The sequence below is a fragment of the Bos indicus x Bos taurus genome, chromosome X (genome assembly GCF_003369695.1).
Source record: "Bos indicus x Bos taurus breed Angus x Brahman F1 hybrid chromosome X, Bos_hybrid_MaternalHap_v2.0, whole genome shotgun sequence".
In the NCBI taxonomy this organism is placed as follows: domain Eukaryota; kingdom Metazoa; phylum Chordata; class Mammalia; order Artiodactyla; family Bovidae; genus Bos; species Bos indicus x Bos taurus.
In genome coordinates, this window is record NC_040105.1 from 99459992 (window position 1) to 99483380 (window position 23389).

The following is a 23389-nucleotide window of genomic DNA, read 5'->3' on the forward strand; positions in this document are numbered from 1 at the left end:
AAATAAAGTATTCCTTTTTCTGAGGTTTGACAGAGGAGGTTAACACAAGATATGGGTAGAGACAACAACTATGGGTAGAAGAGATACTGTTCTAGCACCTATTTGCTTTCTCATTTCCCTGGTAAGAGATTAGGTTGTCTGCCGAAAAATTGCTGCTTTTGAACTGTGGTGTTGGAGAAGACTCTTGAGAGTTCCTTAGACTGCAAGGAGATCCAACCAGTCCATCTTGAAGGAGATCAGCCCTGGGATTTCCTTGGAAGGAATGATGCTAAAGCTGAAACTCCAGTACTTTGGCCACCTCATGCGAAGAGTTGACTCATTGGAAAAGACTCTGATGCTGGGAGGGATTGGGGGCAGGAGGAGAAGGGGACAACAGAAGATGAGATGGCTGGATGGCATCACTGACTCAATGAACATGAGTTTGGGTGAACTCCGGGAGTTGGTGATGGACAGGGAGGCCTGGCGTGCTGCGATTCATGGGGTTGCGAAGAGTCGGACACGACTGAGCGACTGAACTGAACTGAACTGAGGTTGAAAAGAATGGTAAGGGGAGGGAGAAAAGACTTGAAGAAAGCAGGTAAGATATGGTATAGCCCTTATAGAAAAAACAAAAGACCACTGAATTAAGAACAAGTAAAATAACTGCTGAAATGGCAATAAGAGTCCCACCAAGGTAAAAGCTAAAATGTCATAAAGACACCAATTCACTCAATTTGCCAAAGAGAACAGGGAGACATAATGTCAGAGAGTTAGAGGCACAATGAGAATGTGAAGGAGCTCAGATTTTATTCTGTAAACTCTGGCAGACACTGAAGGGTTTCAATACAGAAATCACACGATGAATATACATTTTTAAGAAGACTAAACTAATAATTTTGATGGCGGAAGAAAGCAAAAGCAAGACAACAAGTTTGGAACCTTTCTCATTTGGGTGGAGGATTCTATAGATGTCCAAAGTTGTCCTAAATGGAGGCTGTCCATATATTTCCAGAATTAAAAAGTATTTGGACATTTCCACAGAGAAGTGAATTTAATTTCAGAATAGACTTGAAGAAATATATTTGAACATAATTTTTACTTTGAGACATAAACTATGCTATTTTTAATCTCAGGCTCATACTTAGTTGTAATAATTATCTTAAAATTCAATAAGCACTTATCTACTGGCTATTATATACAAGATATACATGCTTACATATGTGGTAAAAAGACTAAGTTATATCATTATTTCAAGAAACTTTTCGCTAGATATGAGACTATCTAATCTTTATTTAGATCAGGCAAATCCTGACTGATGCTGCCTTAGATAATTTATATAGCATAAACTACTTAGAAATGTCATTGACTAACTTCCCTATAGACATATAGCTAAGGATGGGGAGAGTAAATAAGAGGACCAGGGGACTTCATGCTCACAGCCCCAGAATTATTTATGGTTGCATGCATAAACACGAAATCTCTTTCCTTTCCTATTTTGCTTTGAGTTCGGAAGGTATATTGCTCTTTATGTCCCAAAACTTCATTTCCTAAGTGTAGTACCAAGGATATTCCTCTTTAAGGACTTGCTAGGCAAACTAATACATCTTCCAAGATAAACTGCATTCAGGAAAAAAATAGCTTCAGAGAAACTACAGTGTACCTAATGTAAAACTCATAACCATCATGACACAGCTGAATTCTCGGATGGTATATATAAGCTTGCTTCAATTATAATATGAATTCCAGTAGCTTAACTTTTAAGTGTGGACTTCAGTCTAGAAAATTTTATTATTTAATGTTGTGTTAAAGTATTGCTACTTAATAAACAATATCTGGCCAGTTTAATTTGCTTAATTCAAAAATGAGAGATAGTTTCTTCAGGTACCTATACATGCTCTATTTCACCCTAAATATACATTCCTGATTTGCTTTTCAAGGATTTGACAGAACCCTCCTACATCACCATCAGTTCAGTTCAGTTCAGTCACTCAGTCATGTCCGACTCTTTGCAACCCCATGAACCACAGCACGCCAGGCCTCCCTGTCCATCACCAACTCCTGGAGTTGACTCAGACTCACGTCCATCGAGTCAGTGATGCCATCCAGCCATCGCATCCTCTGTCATCCCCTTCTCCACCTGCCCCCAATCCCTCCCAGCATCAGAGTCTTTTCCAATAAGTCAACTCTCCACATGAGGTGGCCAAAGTACTGGAGTTTCAGCTCTAGCATCATTCCTACAAAAGTAATCCCAGGGCTGACCGCCTTCAGAATGGACTGGTTGGATCTCCTTGCAGTCCAAGGGACTCTCAAGAGTCTTCTCCAACACCACAGTTCAAAAGCATCAATTCTTTGGCGCTAAGCCTTCTTCACAGTCCAACACTCACATCCATACATGACGACTGGAAAAACCATAGCCTTGACTAGACGGACATTTGTTGGCAAAGTAATGTCTCTGCTTTTCAATATGCTATCTAGGTTGGTCATAACTTTGCTTCCAAGGAGTAAGCGTCTTTTAATTTCATGGCTGCAGTCACCATCTGCAGTGATTTTGGAGCCCAGAAAAATAAAGTCTGACACTGTTTCCACTGTTTCTCCATCTATTTCCCATGAAGTGATGGGACCAGATGCCATGATCTTCATTTTCTGAATGCTGAGCTTTAAGCCACTTTTTCACTGTCCACTTTCATTTTCATCAAGAGCCTTTTTAGTTCCTCTTCACTTTCTGCCATAAGGGTGGTATCATCTGCGTATCTGAGGTTACTGATTTTTCTCCCAGCAATCTTGATTCCAGTTTGTGTTTCTTCCAGTCCAGCATTTCTCATGATGCACTCTGCATATAAGTTAAATAAGCAGGGTGACAATATACAGCCTTGATGTACTCCTTTTCCTATTTGGAACCAGTCTATTGTTCCATGTCAAGTTCTAACTGTTGCTTCCTGACCTGCATATAGGTTTCTCAAGAGGCAGATCAGGTGGTCTGGTATTCCCATCTCTTTCAGAATTTTCCACAGTCTGTGGTGATCCGCACAGTCAAAGGCTTTGGCATAGTCAACAAAGCAGAAATAAATGTTTTTCTGGAATTCTCTTGCTTTTTTGATGATCCAGCAGATGTTGGCAATTTGATCTCTGGTTCCTCCCTTTTTTCTAAAACCAGCTTGAACATCTGGAAGTTCACGGTTCATGTATTGCTGAAGCCTGGCTTGGAGAATTTTGAGCATTACTTTACTAGCATGTGAGATGAGTGCAATTGTGCGGTAGTTTGAGCATTCTTTGGCATTGCCTTTCTTTGGAATTGGAATGAAAACTGACCTTTTCCAGTCCTGTGGCCAATACTGAGTTTTCCAAATGTGCTGGCATATTGAGTGCAGCACTTCCACAGCCTCATCTTTTAGGATTTGAAATAGCTCACCTGGAATTCCATCACCTCCACTAGCTTTGTTCATAGGGATGCTTTCTAAGGCCCACTTGATTTCACATTCCAGGATGTCTGGCTTTAGATGAGTGATCACACCATCGTGATTGTCTTGGTCGTGAAGATCTTTTTTGTACAGTTCTTCTGTGTATTCCTGCCACCTCTTCTTAATATCTACTGCTTCTGTTAGGTCCATACCATTTCTGTCCTTTATCAAGCCAATCTTTGCATGAAATGTTCCTTTGGTATCTCTAATTTTCTTGAAGAGGTCTCTAGTCTTTCTCATTCTGTTGTTTTCCTCTATTTCCTTACATTGATCGCTGAGGAAGGCTTTCTTATCTCTTCTTTCTATTCTTTGTAACTCTGCATTCAGATGCTTATATCTTTCCCTTTCTCCTTTGCTTTTTGCTTCTCTTCTTTTCACAGCTATTTGTAAGGCCTCCTCAGACAGCCATTTTGCTTTTTTGCATTTCTTTTCCATGGGGATGGTCTTGATCCCTGTCTCCTATACAATGTCATGAACCTCCATCCATAGTTCATCAGGCACTCTATCTATCAGATCTAGGCCCTTAAATCTATTTCTCACTTCCACTGTACAATCATAAGGGATTTGATTTAGGTCATACCTGAATGGTCTAGTGGTTTTCCCTACTTTCTTCAATTTAAGTCTGAATTTGGCAATAAGGAGTTCATGGTCTGAGCCACAGTCAGCTCCTGGTCTTGTTTTTGCTGACTGTATAGAGTTTCTCCATCTTTGGCTGCAAAGAATATAATCAATCTGATTTCAGTGTTGACCATCTGGTGATGTCCATGTGTAGAGTTTTCTCTTGTGTTGTTGGAAGAGGGTGTTTGTTATGACCAGTGCATTTTCTTTGCAAAACTCTATTAGTCTTTGCCCTGCTTCATTCCATATTCCAAGGCCAAATTTGCCTGTTACTCCAGGTGTTTCTTGACTTCCTACTTTTGCATTCCAGTCCCCTATAATGAAAAGGACATCTTTTTTGGGTGTTAGTTCTAAAAGGTTTTGTAGGTCTTCATAGAACCGTTCAGCTTCTTCAGCATTACTGGTTGGGGCACAGACGTGGATTACTGTGATACTGAATGGTTTGCCTTGGAAATGAACAGAGATCATTCTGTCGTTCTTGAGATTGCATCCAAGTACTGCATTTCAGACTCTTTTGTTGATTATGATGGCATATGCAGTGATATATCTGAGAACTGCTGCTGCTGCTAAGTTGCTTCAGTCGTGTCCGACTCTGTGCGACCCCATAGATGGCAGCCTACCAGGCTCCCCCATCCCTGGGCTTCTCCAGGCAAGAACACTAGAATGGGTTGCCATTTCCTTCTCCAATGCAGGAAAGTGAAAAGTGAAAGGGAAGTCGCTCAGTTGTGTCCAACTCTTTGCGACCCCATGGACTGCAGCCCACCAGGCTCCTCTGTCCATGGGATTTTCCAGGCAAGAGTCTGGAGTGGGGTGCTATCGCCTTCTCCAATATCTGAGAACTAATAAACTCTAAATATGGGTGAGCAGTTATTGCATATGTTCAAAAGGAATGTTCTCTGTTCTATCACATTTTGATTTTAAACAGGATTTTAAAATTTTAGAGTAGCAAATCACATCAAATCAAATGTATTACTATTAAAGAGGTTACAAAATATTTTGAATGAAGCAGAGTATTTGACTATTAAGTGCAACGGTAATTTTTAGAAGTCTTAGTATGCAGATGGAAAATGGTCAGAGAGCCAGGGTAAAACTGAAAGCTGTAATAGAACTGTTTATTTTATATGGGACCAAACTTGAATTGAACACTGAGTCAAAAATAGCTTTTCTCTAGGAAATTAAATAAATCATCATACCCACCATCTTTTTGTCAATTATTTGAATAGCAGTTTTGAGGAAAGCTTGAAACATATATATACATATATATATACATACACAGATACAAACATATATAAAACTATTGTTTTAATACATAATCTACACCTAGTCTTATTTTATACCATTTACAATGAAGAGGAGATAAGAAAACATAATTCATTTCAGTAGTTAATTAACCACACTAAAGAAATGTATTTATGAAATTTTATTTCCAGCTGAAACTGTGTATTTAATGGTTTTAATCAATTAATGACACTGTACGGGAAATCTGAAAATTTTTGTCTTTTTTCTGATACAATATATACCATTCAAAAGAGACTCTAGAATATTTCTAATTATCTATAACAGTTTTCACCATTCCACCCTTAAGAAGCCTAACTTTATTAAAAAGCCAAATTGTAATAGCAAGATCTAAATAGAAGGAAAAATTGTCAATAATATGTTCTTTTTATACATGAATATTAATATCAGCATTGATATACAGGAAGATCCCTGAGATGTTGTGAGGTATTTCATAATGTAGATCTTAACTTTATTTTTCAATAATATTATAAGTAATAAGGTTTTTTTCCCCCAACAGCCAATGTTACATAAGTTATATAGTTATACAGTAGGAAAAAAAATAAAAATATAAGCAATTGAAATGTCTTCCCCCCTACCCCCGCCCCTGTTTCTGTTATGTGTTACCTCCAAGCTGAGTCTGTGGGCCCTTAGTCTAGATACATACCACAACTCCAAACTGTTCAGGTTCACAGAGGTCATCATATTCATTCTTCAGCTCTGCTAGTTCATTGAGTACCTTCTGCTCAGGAAGATGTTTTACAAGGTTCTAAAAGGAAATAAAAGCGTAACAGTTTAGTATTTCATTATTAGGATTATAAAAGATATATTAAAAACTATAAAAGTGATTAATATAGTGGATAAATTTCTGATTGTGCTTCTGTCACAGTACCAGTGTATCTTCCCCTTCTCCCCAAAAACTTAACCAAAAAACAGCTACAATTTAATGTGAATAAATATATAGAAGTGTTTGGTTTCTCTGCACTATAGTATATAAATGTGAAATTAAAAAATCATATGACAATAAATAACATTACAAAATTGACTATGTTTCTAGGTCTTAAACACATACCATAATTTTAAGATTTATTTCCTGTCATGATACTTAGTCAATCTATTAAAAAAAAAAACAGAAAAATACTATGTAGAATTTACTCATGTGCACTAACAATAATCATCAACTATACTCTTCAATATTGGCAAAATTTGGAATCATTTTCAATCTTACAAACCACATCAAGCCTATAAAAATAATCTCCAATTATTTATAATATCTGTATTTTTTTCTATTCTGTTCTTCTATGTGATTTCCAATTCCTCAAACAATTATCAAAGAAAGAAGCTGAGCTTTTGCCCCTACAATCAACACATCATTTTCCCAGCTGTTTCAACTTTACCACCTCAAAGTTGGCCACATCATAGTCCAACACTGAGTCTGAGGGACAAGTGTGCAACCCTATTTAAAACTATCTTTCAGACAAAACTGTTAAAACCACCTTTCCGATATCTTTCAGATAGTTCACTTAAAAACTATCTTTCAGAACAACTTAAATATATATACACACACAAACACACAAACAAGTGCACACATATACACACACACACAATGTGTATGTGTGTTAGTCACTCAGTTGTGCCTGACTCTTTGCGACCCTATGGACTGTAGCGCATCAGGCTCCTCTGTCCATGGGATTCCCAGGCAAGAATACTGAGTGGATCGCCATTCCTGTCACCGTGAGGATAATGCCTAAGTTGCAAAAGGGAATGGCTGATGCCAGGGGGAGCAATGGGGATCCCGTTCTCCAGAATTCAGAGATGTGCATTCTGGTTGGTTTGGCAGATACTCGCCTTGGTTTCAACAGTCTCTGGTTGCAGCAGCTTTCCCTAATGGCATCTATTAGAAGATTTAAACAGGCAGAAACACCTCTAATGCCTTTTGGAACCAAACAACTAAGGAAATCTTTGTCAGACCTAGGTGGCACTAATGGTAAAGAACCTCCTGCTACGATCCCTGGGTTAGAAAGGTCCCCTAGGAGGAGGGCATGGCAACCCACTCCAGTATTCTTGACTGAAGAATCTGCATGGACAGAGGAGGCTGACGGGCTACAGTCCATGGGGTCACAAAGAGTCAGAAGTGACTGAAGTGACGTAGCATGCATTGTCAGATCACTGGCTGACTGAAGAGATATTGAAACCCAAACTAGAGTGACCACACACAAGGAAAACCATCCTCAGAAAACAAAAATCAGCTGTCTTTAAGGAGTGACATAATTAGATTCCCAAAGTTATAATATATTCAAATCTCCAGTTCTCAACAAAAATATTACAAAGCATGAGAAGAAACAATAAAGCATTGCCGATGCAGCGAAAAAAGAATTTGACAGAAATGATTCCCGAAGAAGTTCAGAATTTAAAGTTATAAATCAAAAATATTAAATAAACTGTTTTAAAGATGATCAATGAGCTAAAGTAAACTATGGACAAATAACTAAAGGAAAATAATATTATGAATAGAATAAGAAAGACATAGAAATTACAAAAAGGAATCCAACAGAAATTCTGAAAGTGAAAAGTATCAATAACTGAAATTTAAAATTTATTATACGATTAGATATGGGCAGGCAGAGGAAACGATCAATGAATGTGAAGGTAAAGAAACTGATATTATTAGGTTGAAGGAACAAAAAGATAAAAGAATGAAGAAAAATAAACAAAGCATGAGGGATCTGTGGGATACCAAGCATACCAACATGTATATCACAGGATTCCCAAAAGAGAAAGGGAAGAAAAAAATATCCGAATAAATAATGATTGAAAACTTTCCAAATCTGATGAAATACGTAAATACACACACCCAAGAAGCTCATTAACTCCAAGCAGGACATCAAAGAACTATGAGACACTTTCTAATCAAAGTGTCAAATGTAGAAAATGATAATTTTTAAAGCAGCAAGAGAAGTGAATTGTCACATTTAAGGAATCCTTAATAGGATTATTCACAGAAGGCAATGGCACCTCACTCCAGTACTCTTGCCTGGAAAATCCCATGGATGGAGGAGCCTGGGCTGCCGTCTACGGGGTCGAACAGAGTCGGACACGACTGAAGTGACTTAGCAGTAATAGGATTATTATATGATTTCTCCCACTGGAGTCAAAAGCTAGTGGGATAAAATAAGTGCTGAAATAAAAGACTATCAAAAAGAATTTTATACCCACAAAAACCATCCTGAAGAATGAAAAACTAAGACATTTCCAAATTAACAATAACAACAACAGCAACAAGAAAAGGTAATTTATCACTAGCAAGACTGTTCTGTCCCCAAATACTAAAGGAGGCCCTACAAGCAGAAATTAAAGGGCAGTAAACAAAATTATGTATCAATTATACCTCAATAAAACAAGCAAATAAATAAACAAACATACTACTATATGCAGTCTACATGCTTTCAATAAAAAGATACAAAGTGATTGAAAGCAAAAGAATGGGAAAAAATATGGCATGTATATAGTAGCCAAAAAAAAAAGTGAGGTATCGATATTATTGTCAAATTAAAATTGTCACTTCAAATCATAAAAGGTCACAAGAGACAAGGATATTATATATTAATAAAAGTTTCAACCCATCAAGAAGATATAATTGTTATGAACATATTCCTATAAAAGAACCGAGACCCAAAATACATGAAGTAAAACTGACAGAGTTGAAGAAAGAAATATACAGATCTAAAATAATAGTTGGAATGTAGGGGTGATTCAACATATAAAAATATGATGATCTTTTACTTTTATCTAGTTTGTTTCACTTTTTCTATTTTATATTCAGTGCTCCCATTTCACTTAGTTTATGTTCTCCAATTTATCCATCTCTCTCTTTTTTATGATGTTCTTTTTCAAGCCTTAAAGATCAAGTGTAAGTAGAAAAGCTTTTGTATATGTATATAAACTATGTATAATATATATATTTTAGAAAACTTATGATTTTTTGCCTAACTAAAAAAATTATGACATTTTGATTCTACTTTGACTTAGTATGAATAGAATGCTAGACTTCTAATTAAAAAATAGAAATACAACAAGCAACAAAGGTTTATTGTATAGCATAGGGAACAATAGTCAATGTCTTGCAATAACCTATGATAGAAAATAATTTCAAAAATAATATATGTGTATTTGGATAACTGAATCAATTTGCTGTGCACCTGAAACATTGTAAGTGAACTAAACTTCAATAATATATATATATATTACAAAAAAACAAGCAAGCCAAAACTTTAATTATTGTGACTTAATTATATTTTGAGTAGGAAAATTATGCAAAGTTTTTGCACTTTTTTTCTTTGCCACTTAAACTCATTCAACCTAACAAATACAGAAAAAAAGCATAAGAAGGAATCTCGCTAAGCTAAAATTGCGTGGTCTCTAATTCTTTTGTGATGTGAAACCTCAGTAATGCAGATTTATATCATCCAATGAGTAAACATCCTATTTTGTAGAATGTTTAAAAATAGTGTTTATTTCTCTTTGTCCAAAAAAAATAAAATAAACCAATGTAATATGCCACATTAATAGAATACAGGGAAAACATCTCACATAATCATTTCAACTAATACATTAAAAGCATTTGATAAAACCCAACACATATTTGTGAGGAAAAAAATGCTCTTTAAACGAGGAATAAAAGCAAACTTTCACAAAATGATAAAGACAATATAAAAAGATGTCACAGATAATATACTCAATGATAAAAGACTGAAATTATATCTGTTAAGAACAGGAACAAGGCAAGGATGAATGCTTACAACACATCTATGCATTATAGTACTAACCAGAGCAATTAGATAAGAAAGAGAAATAAAAGGCATTCAAATTAGAAAATTAAAAACAATTGTCTCTCTTTACAGATGATGATTTTATATGAAGAAAACACTAAATAATCCAACAAAAAAAAACCTGAAAGAGCTAATAAATGAATTCAGCAAAGTTTCAGGACACTTAGTCAGCATGCAAAAATCAGTTGTATTTCTGTGCACTATAATCTGAAAGGAAATTAAGAAAACAATTCCATTTACAATAGCATTTTTTTAAGCACCTATAATGAGATACCATTTTTACAATGCCCACTAGAAAGGCTACTGTCCAAAAAGTGGGAAATAAAAACTGTTGGTAAGGATGTATTAAAATAGGAACCCTTACGCATTGCTGGTTAGAATGTAAAATGGCATCAGCACTGTGGAAAACAGCTTGGTGGTTTCTTAGAAATTAAAAACGGAATTAACCGTATGATCCCACAATTCCATCTTGATTATGTAACAAAAAGAACTGAAAACAGCATCTCAAACAGTTATGTATACACAATGCTACCACTGTTATTCAATAGTGAGAAGGCAGAAACAACCTACTTTTCCATCAACGGATATATTGATAAATATGATATATACATACAACAAAATATTATTCACTAGAAAAAGGAGGTTTTGATCCACGCTAAAACACTGATGAATCTTGAGAATTTTAGGGTTAGTGAAATAAGATAGACAAAAAAAGACAAACACTGTATGAACCCACTGATCTAGAATAGATTCTTAGACACAATAGAAAAGAGGTTACCAGGAGCTGGGGGCAGAGGGCAATGGGAAGTTACTGCTTAAAAGGATAGAATTTCTGTGTGGGATAATGAAAAATTTCTGGAAATAGTGGTGACGATTGAACCACAATTTAAATATACTTAACACCAGGTAAACTGTATATTTAAAAAAGGGTTAGATATTACACTGTATATTATAACTGTTTCCAAATTAAAAAAAAAAAAAGAGTAGGCAATATATAACCTTATATGTCCCATGGAAAACAGCTGTATCTCAATCTACTTTTAAGTCCTCTTTGGTCTCTATTTATCTTTACTCTCATCCCACTAATTTTGCATTTCCACTAAGCTCTATGCCTGCAATGGCACCCGCTGTGTACTGATTAGTCCAAAGATTTACAATATCATGTCATTTGACCTAAAAGAAAAATCAATATTGATATAGCAATATAAACATCAAATGAAATTAAGCCCAGCTACTACGTCTCATTAATATTTTTTTAATAGAATGGAAAGGTAAGTAAATATCAAGGTGTTATTTCTACTTTTCTAGAATATTTCTGATGTATATAAATTGTTTTTCAAAATGTTTTCTCTGTTAATAGGATTTTTTGTGAAGTATGTTATTAAGGAAAACAAAGAATCAGAATGGTAACTTTTATAATTTTCCCTACAGGGAAATTCAATTAGAAAGATTAAAAATGTTGTTACCATTATTAAAAATATCATCTCTGCATATTTTCAACTCTCCATCTCAATTTTAAGTTTTACCTGTGAAAATAACTATTATAGAATGAATCAAGCCTATAATAGGATTTTAGCTCTGAATGTGAAACTTGTTATTTTGCTTCTCTTCCAGCTGCAGATAACCTGTTAAGTCATCTTTACACTGCAGGCTCCCTGGCAGGTGACATTTCTTTTCTTTCTCTGTTCAGCTATATGAAATAATTAACACATTCAATGGGCTTACATGTATTCTGATTCTGGATACGGTCTTCAGACTGAGTTATAAGCTGATACAGCTGCCAGTGTTTAGTACATTCTATTTACAAATAATGTTTAGAATAAAACCCTCTCAATGTGTGGTAGATACAGCCTATGTTATAGGACTTCTTGCTTAATGAACCTACTACATCTAGAAACCATGTTTCAAGTGGCCATCATAGCCAATACCTGAAGACACTTCAGTATTTTTCCATAAATACTAAAAAATGGAGCATAAGATCAGACATTAACAATGTTTTCATGTCCCTCAAGTCCTGAATAGAAGAGGAAGGAGGGTTAGAAGAAAGAGGAGAGATAGCAATACTCATTAGCCTCTATGCTCCTTCACTTATCTTTAAAAGAATGTCAAGAGAGAAAAATGTTCAATGCACAGTTTAAGAATAATGTGGACAGTCCTTGGAGTCAGTTGGAAGTCCATATTTTTAGGCCTCATGGAAGATCCATGCTAAGTCGCTTCAGTCATGTTCAACTCTTTACGACTCTATGGACTGTAGCATGTCAGGCTCCTCTGTCCGGGGAATTTTCCAGGCAAGAATGCTGGAGTGGGTTGCCATTTCCTACTCCATGTGATCTTCCGGATCCAGAAATTGAACCTGCGTCTCCTGCAATGCAGGCAGATTCTTTACTGCTGAGCCACTGGGGAAGCCCCTGTCCTACCTAAAGGAAGAGAAGCGTGTATTATGCAATCAGGCTAGGCCCAGTAGGAAAGCTTGCATTTTGGAAAGGATCAAAGTGATTGTGAGTGCAATAGTTGCTTCTTGGATATGTCTCCAGGCCTGGCCTACCTATCCCCTCATATGTCTGAGTGCTTGGTTATTCCGAAAATCAAGCATGTTAAAAAAAAAGGGGGGGGGGAGGGAGACAAAGAAAGTAAAACATGTTTCTGTATCTTGCCATAGGACACTCCACACCCTTGGCATGGAGAGGGCTTCAGTACATAGCAGCTATGCCCCATGGGAAACTCCTCTCCTCTTCCCACTCACAATGGTGCCAAGGAAAGGGATCAAAATAGGAAATGAGGAAAATCACCCACAGCAGCTACATGAAAGCTGACAAATTAGTTCATAAGATCTGGAAGCTATTCCTTGAGAGCCATAGAAACATCTAATGGAGATAGTTTTTGAAAAGTTAAGGTCTTGCAACAGCAGCTAGGGGCAAGAGGAAGCAAACCACAGGTGAACAGATGTGGATTGGGCTAGTGTTTAAATGTCATATTGCCCAATTAAACAACTGTAAATAGCTTTTGTTTAGTTGCCATGTTGATACTATGGCTACTTAAGATCTATAAATAAATTGCAAAGAAGAGTTCAGACACCCCCTATACTGAAAGGGGAAAGCTGTTTGTAATAGCAGAGGCTAGAAATTATAAATTTTTAAAGACAACTTATATTCTGACAAATTGTGAATTAATAGGCAAATATCCTGTAAAGTTTCAACCCTTCTATTTTTCTGTCCCGCTGCTCCTACTTACTACTGAGAATCTTCTTTCAAACAGTCTAAGATTTGTGTTTAAAAGATCAATTCTAGGTCACTATGAAAATTTCATCTTAGAAAATGTCAATGAGCTGAAGTTCACAAAGAAAACAACAAAGGGGAAAGCAGTTACTCTGTCATCAAACGAGCAGATTTTTCTTCCTCTTTTTACACATCACAAATTCACTTTCTGATGACTGTCACAGTTATCTAAAGGGATTTCTCCTAAAAACCATTGGCTTTTAACTCCTTTTTTACATTTTTGCAATGACTCTAGAATTCTTTCAAAACTTTATTTCTTTTAAATGTTAATTGCACACTTAAAGGTTAGTTAAGTGAAGGTACTGAACCATAATGCCCTTTCCTGCTTTCCAAAACATAACCTTTATTTTTTGTCTTATATCTCATTAAGTCATTTTAGTAGTAGGGAAGTCGAGTTAGGTTCATTGTGATTAAGTCCTATCATTCCCTATGTAAATGGATTGGGGCCAATATTTCTTTTTTTTTTAAATATATTGTTTATTCTTTTAAAATTCTACCATTAAGTGCATATGTATACACAGAATTCTATTTATATATAGGAGACAAACACACACACACACACATATATATATATATATATATATATACACACACACACATATATCAGTATTATTTTAACTTATGTTGTCAAATATTTTATTTTGTAAAAAATTCAGAGAAGAAATGGGTAAGTCTTGGATAAATCTCTGTGATCTTAATGGAAACTTCCTCCTATTTTGCCTGGTCAAAAGCTCAATCCATAAACTACTATAACTTACTATATGTTGTGCAACACTTTCTCGTGGCATGTCTTAAATTGTATGTGTGTATTTTAATGTTCTGAAATCATATTCATGTGTTCTAGTTCTTCGCTTTGACTTAAAAGGCACACACTTTGATGCTAGGCCTGGATCTATATTTATTTTGTATTTCATCCATCCATTCAGCTAGTATATACTAGCTGCCGATTCTGTGATTGCCACCACGTTAACCACTAGATTCTGCCCTCGTGAAAATGACAGATCAGGACTGTGTATACTCCTGCCTACACAGTGAGACCATAATCAACATATGACTGACAGTCATTTGTGTTGCATTTGACCCAAAATGCATTTCTTGTCAAGAGGTCATGCTGCAATTCCCTCTTTTGGTTTGGAATTCCTATCATTTCTGTAACTCTTAAAACAGACTATAAGCATCTGTTAAGATATGTTAAAATGCTAACTAAATGGTCTAAAACACTCAGGGAGAGGTTTTCTAAACCTCCTTGTGGAAGTACTCCTTTCAAAAAATGTTAGTTGATTAAAGACAAGAATTGAAAACATGGTGAGAAAATTCATGACCTTGGAGTATGACAATTATATCTTACAAAGAGGCAGTCTTTTACATGTTTCCTACCAATTTGATCTTCAACTTGACCAGAGTAGGCATACTTCTCAATATCACCTCAGCACTAATATCACCAAATGAACAGCTCCAGCCCTCAGCATTCCTGCCAATTCCTAAGTTCCATATTTCAAACCGACAGCCTGTCCTACTTCCATGCACCATCATTACTGCAAATTCAACAAATCTAAAGGAGAATTTATCTTCACTCTGATCCCTTACCTTATCAGCTTCTCCTAAAGGCCCCATTCTGCCAATAGGACTGGCATCCTCTCCATCCTCTAAGCTTTCGAACTGGAGTTTGTCACTCAGTTACAAGTTCTGAGGGCTTCCTTGGTGGCTTAGATGGTAAAGAACCTGCCTGCAATGCAGGAGACCAGAGTTCTATCCCTGGGTGGGGAAGACACCCTAGAGAAGAGAATGGAAGCCCACTCCAATATTCTTGAGAATTCTGGAGAATTCCCTGGACAAAGGAGCCTGGCAGGCTCCAGTCCATGGGGTCGCAAAGAGTTGGACAAGACTGAGTGACTAGTTCTTTCCCGGCTGGAACCATGGAGGGTGCAGAAGGGAAGAAAAAAAAGGTTCCTGCTGTGCCAGAAACCCTTAAGAAAAAGCGGAAGAATTTCGCAGTGCTTAAGATCAAGCGACTGAGAAAGAGGTTTGCCCAAAAGATGCTTCGAAAGGCAAGGAGGAAGCTTATCTATGAAAAAGCTAAGCATTACCACAAGGAATACAGGCAGATGTACAGAACTGAAATTCGAATGGCTAGGATGGCACGAAAAGCCGGTAACTTCTATGTACCCGCGGAACCCAAATTGGCGTTTGTCATCAGGATCAGAGGTATCAACGGTGTGAGCCCAAAGTTTCGAAAGGTGCTGCAGCTCCTTCGCCTCCGGCAGATATTCAACGGCACCTTTGTGAAGCTCAACAAGGCATCAATTAACATGCTGAGAATTGTGGAGCCATACATTGCATGGGGGTACCCAAATCTGAAGTCTGTAAATGAATTGATTTACAAGCGTGGTTATGGCAAAATCAACAAAAAGCGAATTGCCCTGACAGACAACGCATTGATTGCTCGATCTCTTGGGAAATATGGAATCATCTGCATGGAGGATCTGATTCATGAGATCTATACCGTTGGAAAACGTTTCAAAGAAGCAAACAACTTCCTGTGGCCCTTTAAATTGTCTTCTCCACGAGGTGGAATGAAGAAAAAGACCACCCATTTTGTAGAAGATGGAGATGCTGGCAACAGGGAAGACCAGATCAACAGGCTTATTAGAAGGATGAACTAAGGTATCTACCAGGATTATTATTGTAATCTGGTTAATAAACAATCGAAACAAATTGAAAAAAAAAAAAAAAAAGACTGAGTGACTAACACTTTCCGTTTCACTTTTTCACAAGTTCTGATGATTCTTTCTGTCAAAATCTCATCTGCCCTCTTAGCGCAGTAGGCAGCACGTCAGTCTCATAATCTGTCAAAATCTCTTTGGAATTCAACCCTTATTTTACATTCTGCAGCCAAAAATCTGGGCCACAGAAATCATGTGTATCTAAACTTTCCTAATTTCAGTTCAATTAAATTCATCAAAGTGTTCTCATTCTGTATTAGATTAATAGAGATTGTAGATATATTTACAACTTCTATAATTATAGAAAGAAAAATTGTGAATACTTTGTACATAAAAATTTCAACTCCCACTACTAATGTCATGATCCTATTTACAGAAATGTATTGCTTTCTAAAATGACTTGCATGATTTACAATTAATCTGAAAGATAATTACTAAAAGTATTCATTCCTTTGATGCTAATTATCTTCTATTTTGTTTATGTTCCACTCTATACTCAAAAGCAAACTTGAAAATCATATTAAACCTTAAAGGTGACATTAAGAATTTAAAAAATGTAGAGAATATACAGAATGAATGACTCATTATGAATATTAAATAGCATATGAGGTGGATATGGCCTTGTCTAAATGTACTATAGTCTGCCTAAGTATAGTACACATCCAGTTATATACATATAACTATAATGTATGTTGAATTAACATATTTCAAATTAAACACAAAATATCTTTTTCACAATAAGGATACAAACTGATATTCTCAGGTATATAACAGAAGATTTATATTACTTAAAATAGGTGTCAGGAGTATAGTATGTTATTTAGGTACACTCTGCTTTCATTAGGTATCACTTCATCATGGCCATGACAAACAAATACAAGGATGCACTGCTATAAAATATTACATATAAATGTTTCAAAAGCAGAATCCTACCCCAATAGCCAAGACACCTATGTTGGATAGGTTTGAAGTTAGAAGGCTACTAACATCTTACAGTTCTTGAAATGATAACCGTGCAACGTACTTTAGTTGAATATCCCAAAGGACAATCTAGAAATTTCATTCACGTATACAGGTGTATGCTAATACAATATTCAATCATTTTGCATTAAGAACTCAGTGTTTTTCAGCCATGATTTTTGTTTAGGCATATGGAACAATGCAAGTTAGTGCAGACTATGAAAACTGAGTGTACTAGAGAATGGCCATACTGTTCAATGAAATGTGCCACATCAGAATGCCACAACTCCTATGCAAATCTAAAGGCAGAAACACTTCACTGTTTAGAAAGAATCATACACAAACATGAGGTGGCTTCTTTTTCCAAAATCACTGTAATACTGTAAATCATTCCAATTAGTTCAAAACAGTTGTAATAGAAACATACTTGACTGGCTACTGTTAAGTATTTACTTCCCGTTTTTCATATGCAAAACAAATGTTGAAGCATTTGGATATACCTTAGTTCAGTTCAATGACTTCAGTTGCTCAGTTGTGTCCGACTCTTTGCGACTCATGAACCATAGCAAGCCAGGCCTCCCTGTCCACCACCAACTCCCAGAGTTTATGCAAAATCATGTCCATTGAGTCGATGACGCCATGAACTATCTCATCCTCTGTCATCCCCTTCTCCTCCTGCCCTCAATCTTTCCCAGCATCAGGGTCTTTTCAAATGAGTCAGATATTCACGTCAGGTGGCCAAACTATTGGACTTTCAGCCTCAAAAACAGTCATTGCAGTGAACACCCAGGACTGATTTCCTTTAGGAAGGACTGGTTGGATCTCCTTGCAGTCCAAGGGACTCTCAAGAGCCTTCTCCAGCACCACAGTATAAAAGCATCAAATCTTTGGTGCTCATCTTTCTTTAAAGACCAACTCTCACATGCATACATGATTACTGGAAAAACCATAGCCTTGACCAGACAGATCTTTGTTGACAAAGTAATGTCTCTCCTTTTTAATATGCTGTCTAGGTTGGTCATAAATTTACTTCCAAGGAGTAAGCGTTTTTTAATTTTATGGCTGCAATCACCATCTGCAGTGATTGTGGAGGCCCCAAAAATAAAGTCAGCCACTGTTTCCACTGTTTCCCCATCTATTTCCCATGAAGTGATGGGACCGGATGCTATGATCTTAGTTTTCTGAATGTTGGGCTTTAAGGCAACTTTTTCACTCTCCTCTTTCACTTCCATCAAGAGGCTCTTTAGTTCTTCAATTTCTGCCATAAGTGTAGTGTCATCTGCATATCTGAGGTTATTGATATTTCTCCCAGCAATCTTGATTCCCGCTTGTGCTTCTTCCAGCCCAGTGTTTCTCATAATGTAGTCTGCATATAAGTTAAATAAGCAGGGAGACAATATACAGCCTTGATGTACTCCTTTCCTATTTGGTACCAGTCTGTTGTTCCATGTCCAGTTCTAACTGTTGCTTCCTGACCTGCATACAGGTTTCTCAAGAGGCAGGTCAGATGGTCTGGTACTCCCATCTCTTTCAGAATTTTCAACAGTTTATTGTGATCCACACAGTCAAAGGTTTTGGTATAGCCAATAAAGCAGAAATAGATGCTTCTCGGGAACTCTCTTGCTTTTTCCATGATCCAGCTGATGTCAGCGATTTGATCTCTGGTTCCTCTGCCTTTTCTAAAACCAGCTTGAACATCTGGAAGTTCATGGTTCACGTATTGCTGAAGCCTGGCTTGGAGAATTTTGAGCATTACTTTACTAGAGTGTGAGATGAGTGCAATTGTGCAGTAGTTTAAGCATTCTTTATCATTGCCTTTCTTTCGGATTGGAATGAAAACTGACCTTTTCCAGTCCTGTGGCCACTGCTGAGTTTTCCAAATTTGCTGGCATATTGAGTGTAGCACTTTCACAGCCTCATCTTTCAGGATGTGAAACAGCTCAACTGGAATTCCGTCACCTCCAGTAGCTTTGTTCGTAGTGATGCTTTCTAAGGCCCACTGGACTTCACATTCCAGGATGTCTGACTCTAGGTGAGTGATCACACCATCATGATTATCTTGGTCATGAAAATCTTTTTTGTACAGTTCTTCTGTGTATTCTTGCCACCTCTTCTTAATATCTTCTGCTTCTGTTAGGTCCATACCATTTGTGCCCTTTATTGTGCTCATCTTTGCATGAAATGTCCCTTTGGTATCTCTAATTTTCTTGAAGATATCTCTAGTCTTTCCCATTCTATTGTTTTCCTATATTTCTTGGCACTGATCACTGAGGAAGGCTTTCTTATCTCTCCTTGCTATTCTTTGGAACTCTGCATTCAAATGAGTATATCTTTCCTTTTCTCCTTTGCTTTTCGCTTCTCTTTTTAGTTATACCTTAGTTAGATAGTTATATCTAAGTTGTACCTTTGGTTAAAGAAACAGAAAATCCATGTGAAGCATCTACTATCCTGGACATTTTTTGACACATCAAGTACCCTTTCCAAGCTGACAACATGTTTTTGTTTTAACTAAGGAGAAACAATATTTGGCATCTGTGGAACTTAAAACATACTGATTCGAATACAGTGGCAGGTCTTCCAACTTTCGAATAAAAGAGTCATTGAGATATTTTAGAAAAGACTTCTGTTTCTAGCTAGTTACCCTAGTCAATTGGGTAGTCAAATTGTCTAGGGACTGTCAATTTATAGAATGCATAAAATTCTTAAAAATAACTTCATATGAAAACATAAGCTGTCAAGCAATTTACAATATCCACCCCCCACCTCTGCTCAAAGAAATCAAACTAAAGGAAAGCATTAATCCAGAGATATAACCAAACACTGAAAGCCAACTCTGCCCCAGGAAAACCCACCAGTTTCCAGTGTTCTAAAGTTTTTAACTTTAATGGTCCTCAAACATAGGATGGTACACAAAGCCTAGAGCTTTCAGAAGGTATAGGCAAAGTTGGTTCTGATGTACATCTAAAACCCCAAGAGATAATCTCTCCAGTGAAGGACTTAAAGAAAAACAAAACAAACGAACAAAACAAAGAAGGCCAACCCACAGAGAAAAAGAGCACAGGGTCTTGTCTGTTTTCTCCTTGACTGTGGACACCTGTAGGAGTAACCAGTGTCTCCCTGTAAACCTCTAACCACAAGCCAGGCCCATGCAGGTTTTAGTCAGAATTTAAAATACCTAGTTATTAAGAAACACGTTGAGAATTTAAAGTGATTGCATTTTGGCAGTGTTCCCATATAATGGGCAGTCATTCATGCAAATTTCCAGGAAGAAAAGTATCTTTATACTTCAGTTTCAAAACATTTCCAAAAAGGCTCAGCAATCATTGCATGCTAAGTAGCTTCAGTTCTTGTCCGACTCTTTGCAATCCCATGAACTGTAGCCCTCCAGGCTCCTCTGTCCATGGGATTCTCCAGGCAAGAATACTGGAGTGGGTTGCCATTCCCTTCTCCAGGGGATCTTCTTCATACAAGGATCAAATCTGGTCTCTTATGTCTCCTGCATTGGCAGGTGGTTCCTTTACCACTAGTGCCACCAAGGAAGTCATTAGTTCACAATAAAAATACAGATGATACAGAAAGAAGTAAACAAACATTAGTAAGAGTGAGCAAAAACAATAGAATTAGACCTATAAAGATGTAGACCTTAAAGATGTAAGAATATTCAATAAACAAAGAACTTCTAGATATAAGAAATACAATAAGTGACATTAGAAAGCTTACTGGAGAGGAAAAACAGATGATTAGGTACAAATCACAAAAGAATTAGTAAACTGAAAGATAAACCTGAAAGAAATGCTCTAGATTACAGTACATAAAGACAAAATACAAAAGAGATGTAAAACTAAACAATCAAAAAAAAAAAAAAAAAAAAAAACCCAAAAGAGAGGGTGAATGTTCAAAATAAGCAATTGGAGTTAACAGTAGGCAGGAATAGACAGCATGGGAGAAGGATAATATTCTAAATGTAAATTGCTAAAAAATTTTCCAGAATTGATGGAGCAGAACAAATTTTAAATTCAAGAAGCCAATCAATCAAGATAAACATAAGGATGAAAAAATCCACACCTAGACACATCTTAATAAAACTATAAAATACCAAAAACCAAAAAAGATAGAAGAATAGAACAGGCAGGTTACCTCCAAGGAATGTCAATTTAAACTACAGCTTGCTTAACAAAACCAAAGCCAAAATATGGTGAAATAATTTGTTCATATAGATAAGAAAGAAATTTTTGCAAGCTAGAATTACATACTCATTGAATATATCTTTTAATAACAAAGATGAAATAAACACAATTTCAAGCAAATAGAATTTTTACTATGTCCAGAATCTCACTAAAGGTACTTTAAAAAGATGTGCTTTGGCAAGAAGTAAAATGATCCCAGGAGGAAGTTCTTTCATTGAAGAAGGAAGGTATTCATGACAGTGAAATATGTGAGTAAATCTAAGCAAACCTCTGTAAGTCAGCAAAACAATGTCTACCTTGTTAACTTTTAAAACTAATCAAAATAAGAACTAACAACAGATAATTTAGGAGAGTGTGGAAAAAGGATGTTGAAAGTAATGAATAAGTAAACAGATACACATGCCACATTCAGAATAGGAAGAATCATGTATTATATGGATCTCAATATACACAAATTTGTCCCCAAAGTTTAAGTAATTCCAATAAAATACCCAAACAAAATTTGTGCTGTTGCTGGAGTCTGACATGCTGATTATAAAATTTATGCGGTGGAATGAAGAATCATCAATAGATTCTTGGAAAAAGAAAATGTGATTGACTTCCCCTATTATTTAATAAATAATGCTGGCACAAGTGTTATTCACATGTAAAAATATGAAATTCTGTTATTTACAGTATACACAGAAATCAATTCCAGGTAGACTAAAGATTTAAGGTAAATGACAATCTTTTTAAAACATTTAGAGGCAAATATAAGAATAATACCTACATGACCTTAGATAAGAAAGGAATTTCTTACATCAGACATAAAAGCACAAAGACTAAAAGAATGATGAATTAATGTACATTACAATTAGCAAGAAATGTTCCAGAAAAGATACCATGAAAAAAAAGGGGGGAAAAGACAGGAAAATTGGGAACTATTTGAAATATGCAAGCAATAGAAAACTAATATTCCAAATGTATCAAGAAATCAGACAAAACAAAAAAGAAAAGCAACACCAAAGTATTCCAACATGGACAAAAGACTAAATGAAGCATTTTAAAGCAGATGAAACACAAATGGCCCACAATTGGCCCACCAATGGTGTCAAGGGGGCTTCAATTCATTTATACTCAAGAAAAAGATTTCAATGCAAAAAATGAGATTCTTTATTCATATCTCCCTGGAAAAACATACAAAATTTCTACATAATTTGGAGTGTAAGACATTGGCTTTCAATACCATCTTCACATAAAAATAACCTTGGAAGATTTAAAAAAAAAAATGGTGCACTCAGAATGGCCAAAGCAATCTTGAGAAAAATGAATAAAGCTAGAATAATCTCATTTCTTGATTTTTAAAATATATCACAAAGCTTTAGTAGCCAAAGAAGCATGGTGTTGAGATAAAGACAGAACTACAGGAAACAACTGAGAACCCATAAATAAATCCATGTAACAGATCTTTGACAAGGGTTCAAAAATACATGATGGGAAAATTACAGTCTATTTAACAACTGGTTCTAGAAAAAGTGGGTATTCATCAAACAGTAACAACAATGAAAGAAATTGGGACTTCTATTTCACACTTTACAGAAAAATCAAATTAAAATAGATTAAACACTTAAACATAAGAGATGAAAACATAGAGAGATAGTTGAATCATTTTGGTCTTGGCAATGATTTCAAGAACATGACACAAAAAGCAAAGACAACAAAAGTAAAGAGAAACAAAATGGGACTACATCAAACTAAAGAATTTCTCTGAACAGCAAAGAAAATAACCACTAGAACAGGTAACCAAAGAATAGGAGAAAATACTCACAAACCATAGATCTGATAAAGTTAATTTCCAAAATATACTAATAACTCCTACAATACATTAGCAAGAAACCAAATAATCCTGTTTAAAAATTGGACAGAGGACTTAAGACATTTCTCCAAAGACATAGAAATAGCCAACATGTACATTAAAAGGTGTTCAATGTTACTAATCATCAGATCAGATCAGACCAGTCGCTCAGTCGTGTCCAACTCTCTGCGACCCCATGAATAGCAGCACGCCAGGCCTCCCTGTCCATCACCAACTCCCGGAGTTCACTG

General features: G+C 36.1%; 1 protein-coding gene and 1 pseudogene across 5 annotated transcripts in view; one reads left to right on the forward strand and one right to left on the reverse strand.

The window, feature by feature from the left end:
- Positions 1 to 23389, reverse strand: part of DIAPH2 (diaphanous related formin 2) — a 982036-nt gene that overhangs the window by 490183 nt on the left and 468464 nt on the right. For all 4 annotated transcript variants that reach the window (XM_027534395.1, XM_027534394.1, XM_027534393.1 and 1 more), the window contains one exon: positions 5998 to 6099. In XM_027534395.1, the coding sequence (XP_027390196.1) occupies positions 5998 to 6099 (102 nt within the window). The remainder of the gene's footprint in view (positions 1 to 5997; positions 6100 to 23389) is intronic.
- Positions 15332 to 16149, forward strand: LOC113887313 (annotated as a pseudogene). The gene has a single exon (XR_003509701.1). The product of XR_003509701.1 is annotated as a 60S ribosomal protein L7 pseudogene (transcript).